The following is a 17,707-nucleotide window of genomic DNA, read 5'->3' on the forward strand; positions in this document are numbered from 1 at the left end:
GATGCCGTCATCTCCTGCTGCCTTGTTATTAGCAATGCTTCTTAAGGCCCATTCAACCTCACTCTTCAGGATGTCTGGCTCTAGCTCACTGACCACACCGTCAAAGCTATCCCCGATATTGTTATCCTTCCTATACAGGTCTTCTGTATATTCTTGCCACCTTTTCTTGATCTCTTCTTCTTCTGTTAGGTCCTTGCCATCTTTGTTTTTGATCATACCCATTTTTGCCTGGAATTTACCTCTGATGTTTCTAATTTTCTGGAAGAGGTCTCTTGTCCTTCCTATTCTATTGTCTTCTTCCACTTCCACGCATTGCTTGTTTAAAAATTTATGTACTGTTATTATACAGTACAACAATAAAGTTTCATTTCTTGAATCTCTGTGGTGTCTGTTTATTGATCTGGGATACCTCAAAGAACTGATACTATTATCAGTAGTCTTCCCAAGTAAGCTGGCAGACACCATCTCTAAATTCTGTTTTATAGACAGGAGCTGTTGACAGGGGAACCAACTTTCTTCTCCTTGAAAGAGCTGTAACCCTAGGGATCCTACTATAGTGACTACAGTAAAAGGTTTACCACATTGTTCATGATCCAGATGTTTGTGATCCAAACTACATGGTTTACATTAAAATTTTTTTTGATATATTGGCATTTGGCTGCATTGTTTTAAAATGAAATTTCAAACTAAAATCTTCTCCAGCGTGTAGGACTGCACAGTTCTAAGCTATCCCTTCTGCTCTTAGGTAATTTTACAAAGTTTTACTCTCTTGGGCTTTATATTTTTATATATTTTTTCTAGGGCTTAGTTGGAGGTGGGGATTTCTGGCAATAGGACATGGAATTTCTTCAGAACTTGGCAGCCCACATCTGCTTCTGATAGCAGCCTATCAATTATTTATTTTTGGAGTAAGTCATTCCTGCTACAAAATCTGCCACACTGGTCATTCTGCAGAGAGTCTGACAATTTCATGTCAATTCAATAAGTGGACACCACTGGAAATAATAAATAGTATTTGTTATATTACATAGGAAATAAGTAGGATGTTTAGGGCATTACTATCATGATGAAATTCATTGGCTAAACTGAGTTTAAAATAATTGGTTACGTTCATTAATGATCTGATAGAAACTCCAGTCCTTCACACATCGGTACAAACATGAGTCTACTGTTCATTCCTTTTTTTTTCCTTTGTAATCTTCATGGTTCCTCTATTTTCCCACTATTTCCACTGCTGAGAACATTGTCCTATTGCTCTCCCCATTCCCACACTTGAAGCGCACAGAATTCCTTTATCTTTTAATACATTTTTAATGACTTAAAATCTTCTTCACAGAAGCAGGCAATGTTGCTTCAGTGTTTTATTTATATGGAAAATTCCACTTTGGAAAAGTGCTCCAGAGAGGGTACAGTACATTAGTATTATTAGTCAAAAAGCTTGGAGACCACTGGCTCCTCCTGTTAACTGTTTTGCAGAGGGAATTGCCCTCGACAAAAGTCAATGCATCTTACAAGAGTACAGAGAGTACACTTCCAGAGTTGACAAGCTTCTCCTTTTACACTTGAACAAAGTAGTCCATTTTGGACTACTGTACTTAAGCACAACAACATAGATAATAGATAGCTAAGTATCAGAAAATTGTGTAATCTTTTACATCCTACTTAATCTATTTCATTTCTCCCACATACCCCTCACTACTATTTCTCTAATATAATGACAGTATAATGACAACCCTTGGCATTCCTACTTGAAGAATCATGTCCAATTCTCAGTTTTATATTTATATAGGTATATCAATTTTTAGGGACGCGGTGGCGCTGCAGGTCAAACCGTTGAGCTGCTGAGCTTGCCGATCAGAAGGTCGGCGGTTCGAATCCGCATGACGGGGTGAGCTCCTGTTGCTAGTCCCAGCTCCTGCCAACCTAGCAGTTTGAAAACATGCAAATGTGAGTAGATTAATAGGTACCGCTTCGGCGGGCAGGTAACGGCATTCCGTTCAGTCATGCCGGCCACATGACCACGGAAGTGTCTACGGACAAACGCCGGCTCTTCGGCTTTGAAACGGAGATGAGCACTGCCCCTAGAGTCGGACACGACTGGACTTAATGTCAAGGGAAACCTTTACCTTTACCTTATATCAATTTTTAGGGCTGGGTTGTAATGCATTATGGTAAGGAATCAATGCTGTAGAAACACAATTTTTTTATGGATGACTTCAAATGCCCCAAACAGAAGACAATAAACTAACTTACCCTTCCAGAAATGGTTTTTATCTGTTTGGAACTGAGGGGTTCAAAATCTACTCCAATATAACCTTCCATAGCACCCAGAAGGTTTATACCAAGACAGTGTGATGAATTCAGCTTTGGAATAGCTTTTTCCCACCAAAAGCTCTGATACCACCCAGGAATTATCCATTGATACTTAGGGCCAAACATTTTTTCGTGATATGCCTACAGTAGAAATATGAAAGAAGAAAAGCAATTTTATTGGTGAAAGGTAAAACATATCACAAAGTATTTCACTAAGGTTTTATTTACTTAGCTACAAAAGCTACTAACATCTCTTTTAATATTATAAACTATATCTTGAAAAAGTAAATATAAAATATCTATTTTAATGAAGGAAATTCTCATTTCATATGTCTGTGTACAATTCAAAATCTTAGAAAAGTAAAGGTCCAATTGACTGAATTCTGCTATAATACAAATGCCTTTGCATTAAATGGGCTTAAAGGAGAAGCAAAGCTCTGATAGAAGGTTGCTTTTATAAATAAAATGTCCCAAAAAAAAAGTTTAGAAAGTATTTATTTATTTGTTATTTAGGTTAAGCACTTCAGTTGTAGCTGACTCAGTCTAAGCTACTTTAAATGAGGGTTTAAAGTTAGAGAAAGTGCAACAGAGTATTTGTATCTATGTTAAGTAATAACTATTGTGGGACTCTAGTAGTAGAAACTCACTTCCTCACCTAGTCACCAAGTATGCTTTAATTCTATCTGCCATTCTGCGATCTGGCTATTTATTTCTAGCTGAAGCCCTCATGAAGCTAGGAGAGTTCAAAAGTGCTTTCGGCTGAATTGTAATGTACTGGATGAGATAGGTTGTTCAAGAACAGGAGGATATACAGTACAAGAACTTGCTGATGTATTAATATATACCGCGGTTGGGAAAGCAGAACTTTAGCCTAGAATATGTAAACATACAGTTAATTATTTATCTTAATTATTTTAAACTATCCATCAGAAATTCTCAAGTACTTCATACCATTTTTTTTAAGGATCAAATTCTGAAATGTTCCTTGTAATTATAAAAAAGTTTGTCAAGTTATTTGCATCGAACACACAGTTCCAACTAATTTGTATCAGGTTGTAATTATCCCTATTGCTGCATGTTTGATGTAATTTTCCTAACTGGTAAATCCTAATTCAAAATTAAAGCCAAGATTAGGAAATCATTGCAACTCAGCTTGTTGTAAAAAGCATAAAAACCAACAGTTGTCCAGGATAGAAAAGCCAGTTGTTTGATTCATCCAGATATAGGCTATCATCCATACAGACTTGGGGATAAATTTCTACTGAGAATTCCATAATAGGATTTACAGAAAAGAAGAGTAAAAGATAGATTTATTTATATAACTAAATGGAAAGTATCATGTTAAACTTTGTTATAAATGACTGAATAATTTATTGCATGATTTTTCCTGACTATTTTAATTATTTCAAAGCAGATATGCATTCTCAATGACTAATATCTGTTAAAGCCTACCAAGATACAAATAATTAGATCTGCTATGCCAGACTAATATAGTTGAAGACACTATATAGTTATTCAAATGCATGTACATTTAATTTTTCTTCCAGTTTTCAGATAGTGTTTGGCCTTATCAAAATCTGCACATATCAGATCCAGCTTAACACCAGATTTCCCAAACAAAAGCAGCACTTAACATATTAATTATTGATATTTTCATTTGAATTTGTACACATTAAATTAATGCAGCCTTCACAATCCTAACCCTAAACATTTGCAATCCGTACTCAGGTCAAGCTAAAATATTACAGTTACATGTCAAACCAAGGAAACTTAAGGAAATTCTGCTAAACTGTACAATATACAGTATGTTACCAGAATTGCTAATAAATATTAAACATTTAAATGAACTAAGAAATGGTTAATTTAATTATTGGGGTGAGTATGTGACAAAACTTTTCTTTCTCTCTTTTCCTTTTTCACTTACACAGCAGAATACTTTTGCTGCCATTTCCTCATTGAATTGGCCAAGGATAATTCTAACATCGTTTCCCTGCAATGGAAGAAAAAGACATATTAATTATTGATATTTTTATTTGTATTATTCAAATGCTGTTGTACATAGCACAAAAAAAATCAATTCATATTTTCAGTCTACAAACTTCTGTGCTACATGAACCATTCAGTACATGAACAACCCCAGAGGTTGTAAATAAAGCAGTGAACTCTAGCACTATTGGTAAGAAAGAATAAAATTCATATATAATGTTTTCATATTATCTGTGAGGTGCAGTGGTTATCAGTACATTAACAGACTGGTCCTCTTGCATGTTCACTACATGGGAGGCACAGAAATTATCATCATTGCAATATTAAATTTTTAAAAAATGCTTCAAAGAAGGTTATAGGAGCTACATCATCCATGGATGCTGGAAACCAGTGCAATTTCATGCTACTAATTAACTTCAGTAATGATGTAGGCAGTAAATTTAACAGAGATAAGTGGAAAAGGATTATGTATCCATATTATATTTGTCAATGATAAAATGCCAGTTTATGTATTCAGCATAAACCTCTTCTCATGAAACTGCAGCTCAGCATAGACTGAAACTGTTGCTAATTTGAAACATTTTGAACAAGAACATTTTGCATGCCCCTACTTCTATACATTGGACTTTGAAGGTTCCAAAATGAATTATTTTGTAATTTGTATAGAAACTGGGTAGCTTCACCTCTGGTAGATCATCACTGAAAGATGCGTTAAGGAGTATCATCAATGGAAGTTATTTCATTTTCAGAATCCGAACAGAAAACATCAAGGATCTTTCCCACAAAAGTCTAGTTATGCCTTTTCTTCGTATACATAAAATGGCAGTGCAGAGGAACAGCATCTCCTAATATTTTTTCTAAAATTACATATCAATAGTTCTTTTAGTTCTGTTAAAGGAATAATTAAACCCTAATCCTTCCAAAGCAAATCAACCTTATTTGAAAGTAATTCTCTATTTGTATCACTCCAGGTCTGTGGTTCTGTAGTACATAGCATGTTTGTAATAGTTATAGTTTATTAATATTTTAATCATAATATTTTATTGAAATTTATTCCAATGAATTTGTGAAAGGCTTTTGTAAAATGCATTTGTGTTTGAAAGATAGAAATAGGGAAATAGTTAAATAGATAGATGTTCAGGAAGATTCTCCTTCATGCTATGAGATATGTTAAACTGGACAGACTGAATTAGAATGCAGTATATTCCTGAACACAATACCATGGAGATTTGGTCCTCATCACCATAATAAATGTTCATCCAGCTGTACCACTCCAAGTTGGAGTTGACAGCTCACAAGATTATGATTTTCTGTGCCAAAACTCACAGAGACAGTAACCCCATACATTGTATATCAGAATATCAGGGAACAACAGTCTCCTTATATTCCTTTCAATAATTCTTAGAATGCCATGCAGCTTAAAACCTTAACACATTATTCTATAGCAGGGGTCCCCAAACTCTTCAGCTCATTGACCCTTTCATAAAGTTTCAGATTGTTCATTAATGTCCAAACGTTTATTACACGAAAATAATTTAATAAATACTACTTTAACTAATAGTTCTACAAATAACAACAACAACATTGACCCTTGGATGGTCCCATTGACCCTTGGAGGTTGATACTGACCACTTTGGGGAACCCTGTTCTGGATGATCTATAGAAATCAATTAAGACTCACTTTTAAGTAATATGCTTAGGATTACACTACTACCCTCAGACTTCTTCTGATTTCTTTTTAGTGAATTTCTACTAAAAATACAACAGTTTAAGGATTTCAGAATTTCAGTATCAGTTATCCTCTGCAAATAATCATTCTGCATATAGGCAATTCTTTATGTGGACTAATAGAAACAATTTCCTATTTATTGGTACTCTAATTTATTTTTAGTACTAATCCAGGTTCAGCAATGGTAGCTTGATTAGGTAGCTTGATTGCTCTATAAAGTTTCTGAAAAGGGAGTAGGAGTTCATTATAGGAAGAAAAACCTATTCAGTCTGCTTTCTTAATTTCTAATTGCAGCAGTTTCCTGTTCTCAGAAGTATACTGAAACTGTTAGGGCTAGATTTTGAGGACCTTCTGATGTTATCAATTGTACCCTTAAAATTTAGAGAGAAAGAGAAAAAGAAAAGAAAATGTTCCAAATTGTTAGAGAAATATCAAGTGGGAATGCAACTCTGTTTATTTATTTATTTATTTAGTATTAATATCCATCATTTCTTCTGTGTATTAAAAAGTTGGAATGTGATTATTCATAGTATCCAGAGACTATATTTGGAAGTCATGCCAGAATAATAAACAGGATGTTATGCTTTGTGAGGAGTGGGGGACAGAGGGCAGGGATAGTAGCAATTGTTACATTCTTTGATGACAGCCTGAAAAAAATCCACAGTAGAACACACACACACACACACACACACACATGCACACCAGCTTCATATTTATGACTCCATGTTCCGAAAACTCCAAATCTAAAAATGAGATGAGACACACTCCCATCAAGGGTTAATTTACAATTTCAAAACCAATATTAAAAGTTATCATATTTATCTGAGCAAATTAAAATGACAGAAAAATATACATCAAAATGCCTTAAATAAAAAATGACAGCATTTGGTCATTGAGAGTCATACAACTCAGGTTTTTCCAATAATATACAATGTACAAAACCAATTGATATCTGTTTTGCTGAGAAGCCCCCCAAATAAAAAGTTATAAACATCGTTAAGAGTTTTGATTTGTATGCCCTATTTCTTTCTTTAGGAAATTGTACTGAAGGCATTAAGTGTCAGTCAACTGGAATAATTTCTGCTTCCTACTAGGGAGCCTTTATCTCTTACTTCTGGTCAATCCTTAAGGGGGAATGTATTAAATGTCAAAATTATAAACTACCCATTCCGCATGCAAATAGCATATACTGTGGAAAGGATAACGACAGAGACATGGGCAATGCAAATAGACTGAAAAATATGAAAGCCAAAAATGTCATAAACAGGAGGCTTAAATGTATTTAACATTTTTTATTATTATTGTTATTGTTAGTATTATTAAATTTGTATTGGCACCCATCTCAACAAGTGACTCTGGGCAATAAAAATTCTAAAATAAATTAAAAACAAATTCCTATCAGCCAGTCTGGTCTAGTGGTTAAGGTGTTGGGCTAGAAACCAGGAGTCTGTGAGTTCTAGTCCCGCCTTAGGCATGAAAGTCAGCTGGGTGACTTTGCGCCAGTCACTCTCTCTCAGCCCAACTCACCTCACAGGGTTGCTGTTGTGGGAAAAATAGAAGGAGGAAGGAGTATTAGATATGATCCCTGCCTTGAGTTATTTATAAAAATAATAAAGGTGGGATAATAAATACATACATGCATGCATACATACATACATACATACATACATACAAAATTAAAATACATAGCAGCCAAGGAAGATGTCACAATCAGTGGGCATTACCACAGGGACCCTTCAGAGCCAGGTCTTTGGAGCCTTACAAAAGGCCAGCGGGGTTGGGGCCATCCTAATCTCTGGAAGGACAATGTTCCATAGGGCAGGTACTACGGTAGAAAAGACACACCTCCTGGGCCCTGCCAACAGGACCTGGAGTGAGTCCATCCTGTTGGACCAGATTGGACAGGTAGAAACAACTGGGAAAACAGTCCCTCAGATAACCTGGTCCCAAGCCATGAAAGCTTTAAGGGTGTCAACCAGCACCTTGAATTGCATCCAGAAGCATCCTGGCAACCATTGCAGCTCACAGAGTAGTGGTGTTACATGTGCTGAGTAACCAACACCATTTACTACCCATGCAGCTGCATTCTGCACCAGCTGAAGCTTCTGAATGTCCTTCAAGGGCAGCCCCATGTAGAGTGCATTGCAATTATCCAGACAGAAGGTCATGAGGGCATGAGTGACAGTGAGCAGGGCCTCCCAGTCTAGGAATGGGGTGAAACTGGCACACAACCTGAAGGTCTACAAAGGCCCTCCTAGCCGCATCTGCCACCTGCTCTTCTAGCAAGAGCCATGAGTCCAAGAGGAATCCCAGATTGTGCACCAAGTCTGTCTGACATAGTGCCACCCCATCTAAGACCAAAGGTGGAAATCCTTGGCACCGGAAGGTCTAAACATCCAAGGCCTTGCTTGGGTTGAGCTGAAGCCTGTTGTGCCCCATCCAGGCCTGCACAGCCTCCAGGCACTGGGACAGGATGTCCAAGGCATCACCCAGATGGCCTGGAGATATAAAGCTGGGTTATCATCAGCATACTGGTGATACCTTACCCCAAACTGTTGGATCACCCCACTCAGTGGCCTCATGTAGATGTTAAACAGGAGGGCAGAAAGGACTGAGTCCTGCAGCACCCCACAAAGTAGGGGCCATGGGCTGAACCTCTCCCCTCCTATCAACACTGACTGGAGCTGGCCCCAGAGGGAGGAGGAGAACCAGCACAACACAGGGCCACTCATCCCCAATTCCCAAATCTGGTCCAGAAGGATACCATGATCAATGGTACTGAAAGCTCCTAAGAGGACAAGAAGAACAAGGATGGATGCACTGCCCCCATCCCACTCCCACCAAAGGTCATCCAAGAGTGTGATCAATGCCATCTCAATCCCATGCCCCAGCCTGAATCCTGACTGAAAGGAGTCCAGATAATCCATTTCATCCAGAGTACTTTGAAGCTGTAGTGCAACCACCTTCTCCACAACAAAAACTGTCCAGATTGGTTTGGTTGAGCAATGGACCCTTGAGAAGGGGTGTACCACTGCCTCCTTAAGAGCCAATGGGACCACCCTCCCTCAGGGAAGAATTAACCACCATCCAGACCTAATCACAAGTCCCTGCCTGGGCAACCTTGACCAGTCAGGAGGGGCATGGAACTAGCATGAAGGTGGCTGAACAAACAGCTGCAAGAACCCTGTCCGCTTCCTCAGGCTCAACAGGAACAAACTCCTCCCAGATAACCATGCAAAACTTAGCTCCTGTAGCCTCCACTGGTCCTGCACCAAGGCCGGAGTTCAACGCAGAGAAAATCCAAGCAACTTTACCCATCAGATTCTTAGCATATTCCTCACAGGGACCCTGTAGATGAACCCCAGAATTACTCCCTCCAAGGAGGGTCTGGATCACTCAAAACAGGGCTGCTGGATGGCTATCTACACATGCAATAAGGGCAGAGAAATAATTATGCTTCACCGTCCTTACTGCCATGAGGTAGGCTCAAACAGCAGCTCTAGCCAGTGTTCAGTCAGGTTCACTTTTTGTCATTTGTGGTTCATTCTTTGTCATTTGCGGCTCTAGAAGTCTCTTAACCTGCTTCATCTCCCTCAGCTCTTCCATAAACCAAGAAGAGTTCCAGGATCCATAGGTGTGGAGGCCACTCAGACATGATCCAATTCAAAGCCTCAGCTGCCCTCCCATTCCAGGCAGCCACCAGGGCTTTGGCCAAACCATGCTGCAGACCTTCCAGAACAATCCCAAGCTTCTCTAGAATCCAGCTGGGTCCATCAGTCACCTGGGGTGGGCTGATCTAATAGGCCCAGCCTCCCTGCAGTGGGGGTGATGCCACAGAGCCAGAGGCTCATCAGGAAGTCATCTGAGCATGACAGGGGAGAAACCAATATCTCCTCCAAATCCAGAACACCTTCCTGTTCTCTGACAGAAAAACCTGGTCACTATTATGGGCCCTGGATGAGCTAGGACAGACCCATGGTTGTTATGGTGGCCATTATCTCCTGAGCTACCTCAGACCCTGCCCCCAGAAAAGGAAATTGAAGTCCCCCAAGACCATAAGCCTGGGGAACTCCACTGTTAACCTGGCCATGGAACCAAGAAGCTCAGGCAGGAAAGTTGCTATGCAGCAGGGAGGCAGGTACAATAGCAACAGTCCCAGCTGATTCCTAGAGCCCAACTTAATAAATAGGGTACTGTGCCTGGCAATCCATAGGGCAGCACCCCTGGATGACTCCCAAGTATCTTGGATGACCATTGCCACCCCACTACCACCATCCTGGAGTCTTGGCTGATGCCACATCCAAAAACCAGCTGGGCTCATTTCAGAAAGGACCCCCCTCCAGCCCCAGCCAGGTTTCAGTAATACACACCAGGTCAGCCATCTCATCCACAATCAAGTCATGGATGAGGGTATCCCAGTTACAGACTGACCTGGTGTTCAACAGCAGCAGCTAATAGCCCAGGGCCTTGAAGGTCAGCCCACCAGGACCCAGGAGTGAGTTTGAGGGGCTGGAACAGCCATAGGAACAGTATACCTGTGGTACAGTCCCCAAGAGCAGCCCACTCTGTTTTCCATCATATCTCCCCATACCAAGATGTCACTACCAAGATGTTATGACCCACCCCCAACCCTCCAGAAACTTCCCCCTTCCCCTGCCCATAATGGTCCATGCCCAAGCCCATAGCCCCCCCCCCATACATATGCATATCCATCTACAACCTCCTCTAGGGTCCACTAAACCCAGAGGTGCTTCTGCAAAGCACTCAGCACCTCTAGATAAACCTACACTCCCAGTATTCTCGCACAAATCACTACACTGGCAGGGTGCCCGCACATCCAGCAACCAAACAATCCCAAGTGTGATTCAAATCCCCTCCCCTCCTGGCTGTCACCAGTAGGGAAGGTAGACAAACCCCTATATCAGGGATAGATAGGTATAAGCAGACCAGAAGGTGTATTTAGGTGTAATCACACTAGTAGATTTCTTTTGAAAAGAGGGATGTTATTATTGCTCGGTATAGAATATGCAAACGACCTCAAACTTTCAGCTATGTTACTTGTTTATCTGTATGTATAATGTGGTGACAAGATTCTACTCATCATTATGACTTCACATTCCAGCATTTACGCACCAAACATCCCACTGTATACGCAAACACATACCCCACACACAGCACACTGATTTTAAGATAAAGTTTCTCATTTTTGGCACATATTGAGATCTATGTTTATTCTGGACTAATTACGTACAATCCCAAAGTAATTCTGAACAGATTTTCTTTAACTGCAGGTTGAACAGATGGGTTTTAATTCACTCCATTTCTGATTTCCACAATGCTCTAGTATGCTGTAAAACTTTAGTGTACTACAAAGGACAGAGCAATGACAAAAGAGGCTGGGATTTCTTATTGTGGACCAAAGAGTTTTGGGTTCAGTAACCAAGGCTTGCCTTCATATCAGATTGGCTCACCAAATCACAACGTCTTGTAGGGAATAACAGTGTAAGAGGTTGAGAAAGATCCTAAGATCCTTCATCATTTCATCATTACTTACACTAGGCACCTTGTCCTAATTCCTGATCAATTACATGAAGAAGTTTTGTGAACCATGTTAACTATTTTACTTGGCATAGTGACTGATTTATTTTATAAAAAACATTAATAAGTTTAAATGTTCACCTTAACCTATTGACAGTTGGCTCCACTACATTCATAAAGGGACATCATCATTCCTTACAAGCATCCTTTCATCTTTCTTGTCAATTTATTTGTCAGAAATTTGGCATGAAATTATTGTTTATCCCCCAAAAAACAACATTATAGGCATTTTTTAAAAAAAAACAAAGATTTTTCACAAAGCATAGGCCCTGCATGGATTCCTATAAAATTGGCATTCTTTATTGCCTGATGAATGCCTATCATTTCTAAAAAATTAATCCCATTCTCTTGAAAAACACAGATGTTTCTCCTGTTTTTGTTTCTCCTATTCTATCCCAGTTTCTAGCTTGAGTTTGAGACTAAACTCTCTAAAGTTAACTGAATGAGAGTGGCTGTTTTTAGAGTTCACAGCTAATGAAAAGTGCACAACTCTATTGTAGATAAATTATGTCAGTGTGGAATGAGAACCAATGTCTGAGGATTAACAAGTGGTCCATTGCCTCTGTATATTAATTTACCTATGTTGTTTAAAGTGTATGTTTCCTTTTCTATAACAAATCACATGTACTCTGTGCCTACTGTATATAATATTCTGATTATTGGATGGATTCAATTGTATTCAGTATTATATTTCAAAGCAAATATTTGTAGCTCAGGGTTGAACTGTGGAGTCCTTGGTGCTCTGGAAAGGATAGCACTCCCACACATACAACCCAAAGTGTGGATCCGGTATGTAGATGACACTTTTGTCATAATACAAAAGAAACAACTGGAAGAAACCCACAAAACCATCAATAACATCTTTAATGGAATAAAATTCACAAGGGAGGAAGAAAACAACAACTCACTACCATTCCTGCACATCCTCATCAGCAGAGGAAATGATGGTAAGTTAGAAACACAAGTCTACAGGAAAGCTACCCACACCAACCAAGTGCTCCACTACCAAAGTAACAATACAACCTCCCACAAGAGAAGCTGTGTAAGAACGTTATTCAGATGAGCACTTACAAACTGCAGCAATCCAGAACACCAGAAAAAAGAAAAAGAACATCTGCACAGCATCTTCCAACAAAATGGATACCCGCTCAACTTTATCAAAAAGTGCCTCAGCACCCAACCCACTACAACCCAACCAATGGAAACTATGAAAAGGATAACACTACCATACATCGGAAACATCTCAGAAACCACCAACAGACTGTTACAACCACATGGCATCACTGTAGCACATAAACCAACTAAAACCCTTCAAAACATATTAAGCAACCCAAAAGACCCAATAGCCGAAGAAGAAAAAACAGGAGTCGTCTACAACATACAATGCAAAGCCTGTAACAGCCACTGTGTAGGACAGACAGGCAGAAGACTAGCACAGCGCATTCACGAACACCAACTAGCAGTCAGAAGACATGATGAGAACTCCTTAATCTCACAACACATGGACAGACTCAACCATAGTTTCAACTGGGAAACGGTGAGCATCCTAAACTAAGCCAAATCCAAAAACACCAGAGAATTCCTGGAAGCCTGGCATTCAGACCAAGCAGCCACCAACAGACACACAGAGGTAAACAACATTCACATACCATTCAAAAGAGACAATAGAAAAGCCAAAAGACCAATACACTCCCTTGCCACCAATCAACACCCAGATATGCAAAGATCAACACTAGGGTTAACACCAGATGAACCATCGAACAGCACAATACACCTTAATCAAGGAACTATTAACTCAGGCAATCAACCAAGCAGCAAACAACAGCCCAATCAAAGAACTCCCAAGGAGAGAACAACACCCCTATCAACACAAGCAGGGCAAGCCACATTATATAAACTGAGAGCAAGGCCCACTCCCTCTTTGCACTGAAGATGTTGCCTAGTCTGGCAATGAAACGTCTGCAAGAAAACAAGGCTCAGAGAGCACCAAGGACTCCACAGTATTAAATATATCAATAACAGACAGTCATGATTAATTTCACTCCCATTGATTTTCAAAGATTCTATTCTTGTTGATACCTATAGTGGAGTCAGGATGGTGGTGGTGCATCCATCCTTGGGCTTCTTGATTTCTCAGCGGCTTTTGATAACTGTCAAACATGGTATCCTTCTGAGCTGGCTCCATGGGTTGGGGATTGGGGTCACCATTTTATGGTGGTTCTCTTACTTTCTCTGGAGCCAGTTCCAATGTTGGTTGGCAGGGACAGATCTCACCCTAGGTTCCTTCTTTGTGGGGTGCTGTAAGATTCTATTCTCTCTCCCCTCTTTTTCAACATCTACATGAAACCACTGGGTAAGGTCATCTGCCAGTTTGGGGTTACGTTGATGATACCCAATTTTGACTCTGGGCTGGCCACGTGAGGCTGTTGAGGCTGTTGACTGGAATGAGGCTCCCCCCGAGATATGAACAGCCCCTACCCTACTGGTATTTCAAAGGGCCCTGAAGACATGTCTCTTCACCCAGGCTTTGGTGAGGACGACTGACGTCTCTTTTCTTCCTTTTCCTTGTTCCCATTGAGGTTTGTTTTCTCTGCCATCTCTGTTCCTTTGTTTTTGTATTGTTCCTTGTTTTTAAATGTTTTTAACAATTTGTAAACCACCCAGAGTCACTGGGAGTTGGGCAGCATATTATTATTATTATTAATAATAATAATAATAATAATAATAATAATAATACTGTCCTTATACTTCAACAAAATTTAGCACCTGATATTAATTTGCATTTTTAGAAAGAAAAAGAAATTGAACTTGTAAAATTTGTAGCACACAAAGCATTCTTGCCCCGGTACATATAATTCTGTTGGCAATCTGGTTATAACTGTATTAATCATATCTTTCCTATGCCATTATAGAATTTAATATTATATATAATAATTTTTATATCATGACTATAATAGCAACTATCCTAAATACCAAAATCTAAATGGAAGTCTTCAAACTTAGACCGATTAAAATTGCTTATTTTAAGCCACTGATTTTTTTTTTGCTGCCCAATTAGTTTTTTAACCTAGCAAAATAGTTGCACCTACCTTAAGCTTTTTGACACTTGTACAGGGATCATTAGAAAAACTCTCTGTATCTGATATTTCAATATCTTCACCATAGAGAACTCCAGTTAGATCATTCCGTACCTATTGTAGAATAAAAGAATGACAAAATAAATGTATAGGTATCTTGTACTGAATATTTCGCTGTCTTGTATCTTAATACTACTATACAGATGCACATTAAAGTCAACATTTAATATAGGCATTTTATATGAAATAATATGAAGAGAGAGTTGGGTTTTTCAGACAAGTACAGGTAGTTCTCGAGTTATGACCATTTGTTCAGTGACTGTTCAGAGTTATGGTGGTGCTGAACAAATGGTATTGCAAAGTTACAGCCATTGCAGTGCCCCCACGGTCACGTGATCCAGATTCAGGCGCTTGGCAGCCCACCTGCACTTATGACAGCAGGGGTGCTTCAACTCCCCCCGCCTGACTGTCTGCCCCCCATCACTGCCCTTTAGGCCACCCTGCATAGCTGCACTCCTCAGCGGTGGCAGTGCTGGGGCTGAAGTAGAGGCCCGGGCCCTCAACAGTCTCAGCTAGCCGCCACTGCCCCAACTTTTACTTTAGCCCTTGTGCTGCCGCCACTGCTGAGGTGTGCTGCCTCAAGCCCCATGACACGGCCAGCCATCACAGCACCACAGTGCAAAGCCCCAGCCAGCCCCACTGCCCTGTGCTCCGCAGGCCTTGCCACACTCAGCTGACCTTCGCTGTCTTCCTCCTGCTGCTGATGGGACACAGCTGGCCTGGCCCTATGCAAGGTAGCTGCTAGCCGCACCAGGCCTTCTTCCCAAGGCCACTTATGCCATTCTCCAAATAGTGCGCACCATTCTTGCGATGCTTTGGAAGGCTTCTGAGGTCGAGCAAACCTGGCAGGGCAAGTGGAGCACAGGGTGGCAAGGCCAGCAGGGCTGGCAGGGTGGCTGAGTGAGTAGAGTGCAGGGCAGCAAGGCCAGCAGGGCGAGCAGAGTGCAGGCCAGCAAGGTGGCAGAGGCAGTGGGGTGCAAGGCAGCCAAAAGGGCAGCGATGGGGGTAGATAGGCAGGGGGGATTGAAGAGGAGGCAATCTCTTACCTTACCAAGGCTTGGGGTTGGATGAGACTAAGCCAGGAATGGCTTGGATCAGGGTGGGTCCTCGCCTAACAATAGGTAGGATTCGGGTAACAACCGCAATGGGGAGTGCTGGGATTGTCATCACCAAGTGATGCTGTCACATGACTTGTGCTGTATTACGACATCGTTTAGTGATGGAAATTCTGGTCCCAATTACTGTTGTAACTCAAGGACTATCTGTACTGCAGAAGTAAGATCCATAATTCAGCTATTATAGTGCAAATGAATAATTGTATACTGTAGAAAGTTATTCCACACAACTGTATTGCACCTCTTCAATCTGTAATACCCAGATAAATTCTACATTAACCTTTAAACTCAAACTGTGAACTGAAAACAACTAACTGCAGTGCTGAATATTATCACAGAGTATATGATGTATACATTTCACACATTTTCTTCACTAATGCATTCAAAGTCACATCAATACTTTATTTCTATTGCAAGTTATTTTCAATGGAAACTTGTTAAATATATATTTTAGAAACATAAACTATATTAGATTCAGCTTCATAATAAAATGATTCAAGTATGACTACTTGACATGTAAAATCTTTTTTTATTATTTTGTGTAAGTACAGAACAAAGAAATTAAAATAAATGGAACTAGAAACAAGCTTATATTGTAATTGATGAGACTTAAGTTATCTGGCTGTCCATATAACTCACCAGTGATTCTGGGTGGCTATCATTATATTAAAATAATATAATCAATGATAATGAAGATACGACAAAACATATGTTCATCAAATCCAATAAGCACCACTGAAGACAGGAACATATAACTACCAGGTCCAAATTCCCAGGGGAAAAAACAAGTTTTTAATGCCTTCCAAAAGGCTAACCAGATTGGGGCCAATCAAATTTGAGGGCAGAGATCATCCAAAGAGGAGGTGCTGCCATAGAAAACGCACACTTCCTAGATATCACCATATGACATAGAAACAAGGAAAGGACCTGGAGGATGCCAAGCCTGGAACAGCATGTGGGATGGGCCAATATAACCAGAGACAGATGGTCCTATATGTATATACATGTCCATATGTGCATGTGTATACAGTATATAATGTGAAGATACTGAAGCGCTGGATAGCTTCCACCTTTTTGGAACAACTATTAACAATAGAGGAAACAGCAGTCAAATACTCTGTGGACTAGCATTTGTAGGGGAGCAACAAAGGTGCTGGAAAAGATATTCAGACGTTGTGTACGTCCATACCTAGAATTTTAATTTGAGAAATATTTTAGGATGGGATGGCTAGTATATAAGAAGGGACGTCCAATGCATTCAGGGGGAAAAGGTAACTGCTTTCTCAGCTATTTCTCTGCTAATCTTTGCACAGTTATGTTCTGCACATTTTTTCTATAACCAGTTTTACTTGGTGCTGCTGAATTTGATTTCATGTTTACTCCAATTTACTCCAATTTACATCAAAAAATGGGGAGTTTATCATAGTTCCTGACATGACCCGCAAAAGGGACAGGAAACTTTCTGACATTGTCAAGATACATACAGTATTAGGAAAAGACAATTCACCAGGCCTCTCTAGTTGGGTCATACATGAGGCATACTAAAAGAACCACTCATAAGTCATCTTGGTTGCATTAGCCAGAATTGAAATGTCTCTGAGCATGCCTGTTTACAACCTATTTGTCCTACATGCCTTATAAAATAAAATTCACTAGGAGGGAAACATGCCTTCAAAGCTGTTGGGGTGAAGACCCTGTCACAAGGCGTACTACGCTCGCTATCTCTGCACACAGATCTTCCTAATGACACAAGTCAATCAAAAAAGACAAAAAGAATTCCTATGCAGGCATCCGTACACACTCTAGGCTGGTCACAGAAAGGGAGAGAG

The 17,707-nt window shown here is 40.0% G+C and overlaps 1 protein-coding gene across 1 annotated transcript in view; it reads right to left on the reverse strand.

Moving 5' to 3' along the window:
* GABBR2 (gamma-aminobutyric acid type B receptor subunit 2) overlaps nucleotides 1–17,707 on the reverse strand; it is a 364,113-nt gene that overhangs the window by 215,138 nt on the left and 131,268 nt on the right. The window contains exons 4-6 of the mRNA XM_063298738.1: nucleotides 14,716–14,817; nucleotides 4,238–4,303; nucleotides 2,254–2,454 (exon numbers count right to left, since the gene is read on the reverse strand). Coding sequence (XP_063154808.1) covers nucleotides 2,254–2,454; nucleotides 4,238–4,303; nucleotides 14,716–14,817 — 369 coding nt within the window. The remainder of the gene's footprint in view (nucleotides 1–2,253; nucleotides 2,455–4,237; nucleotides 4,304–14,715; nucleotides 14,818–17,707) is intronic.

This window comes from Candoia aspera, chromosome 3, assembly GCF_035149785.1.
Source record: "Candoia aspera isolate rCanAsp1 chromosome 3, rCanAsp1.hap2, whole genome shotgun sequence".
Taxonomy (NCBI): Eukaryota; Metazoa; Chordata; class Lepidosauria; order Squamata; family Boidae; genus Candoia; species Candoia aspera.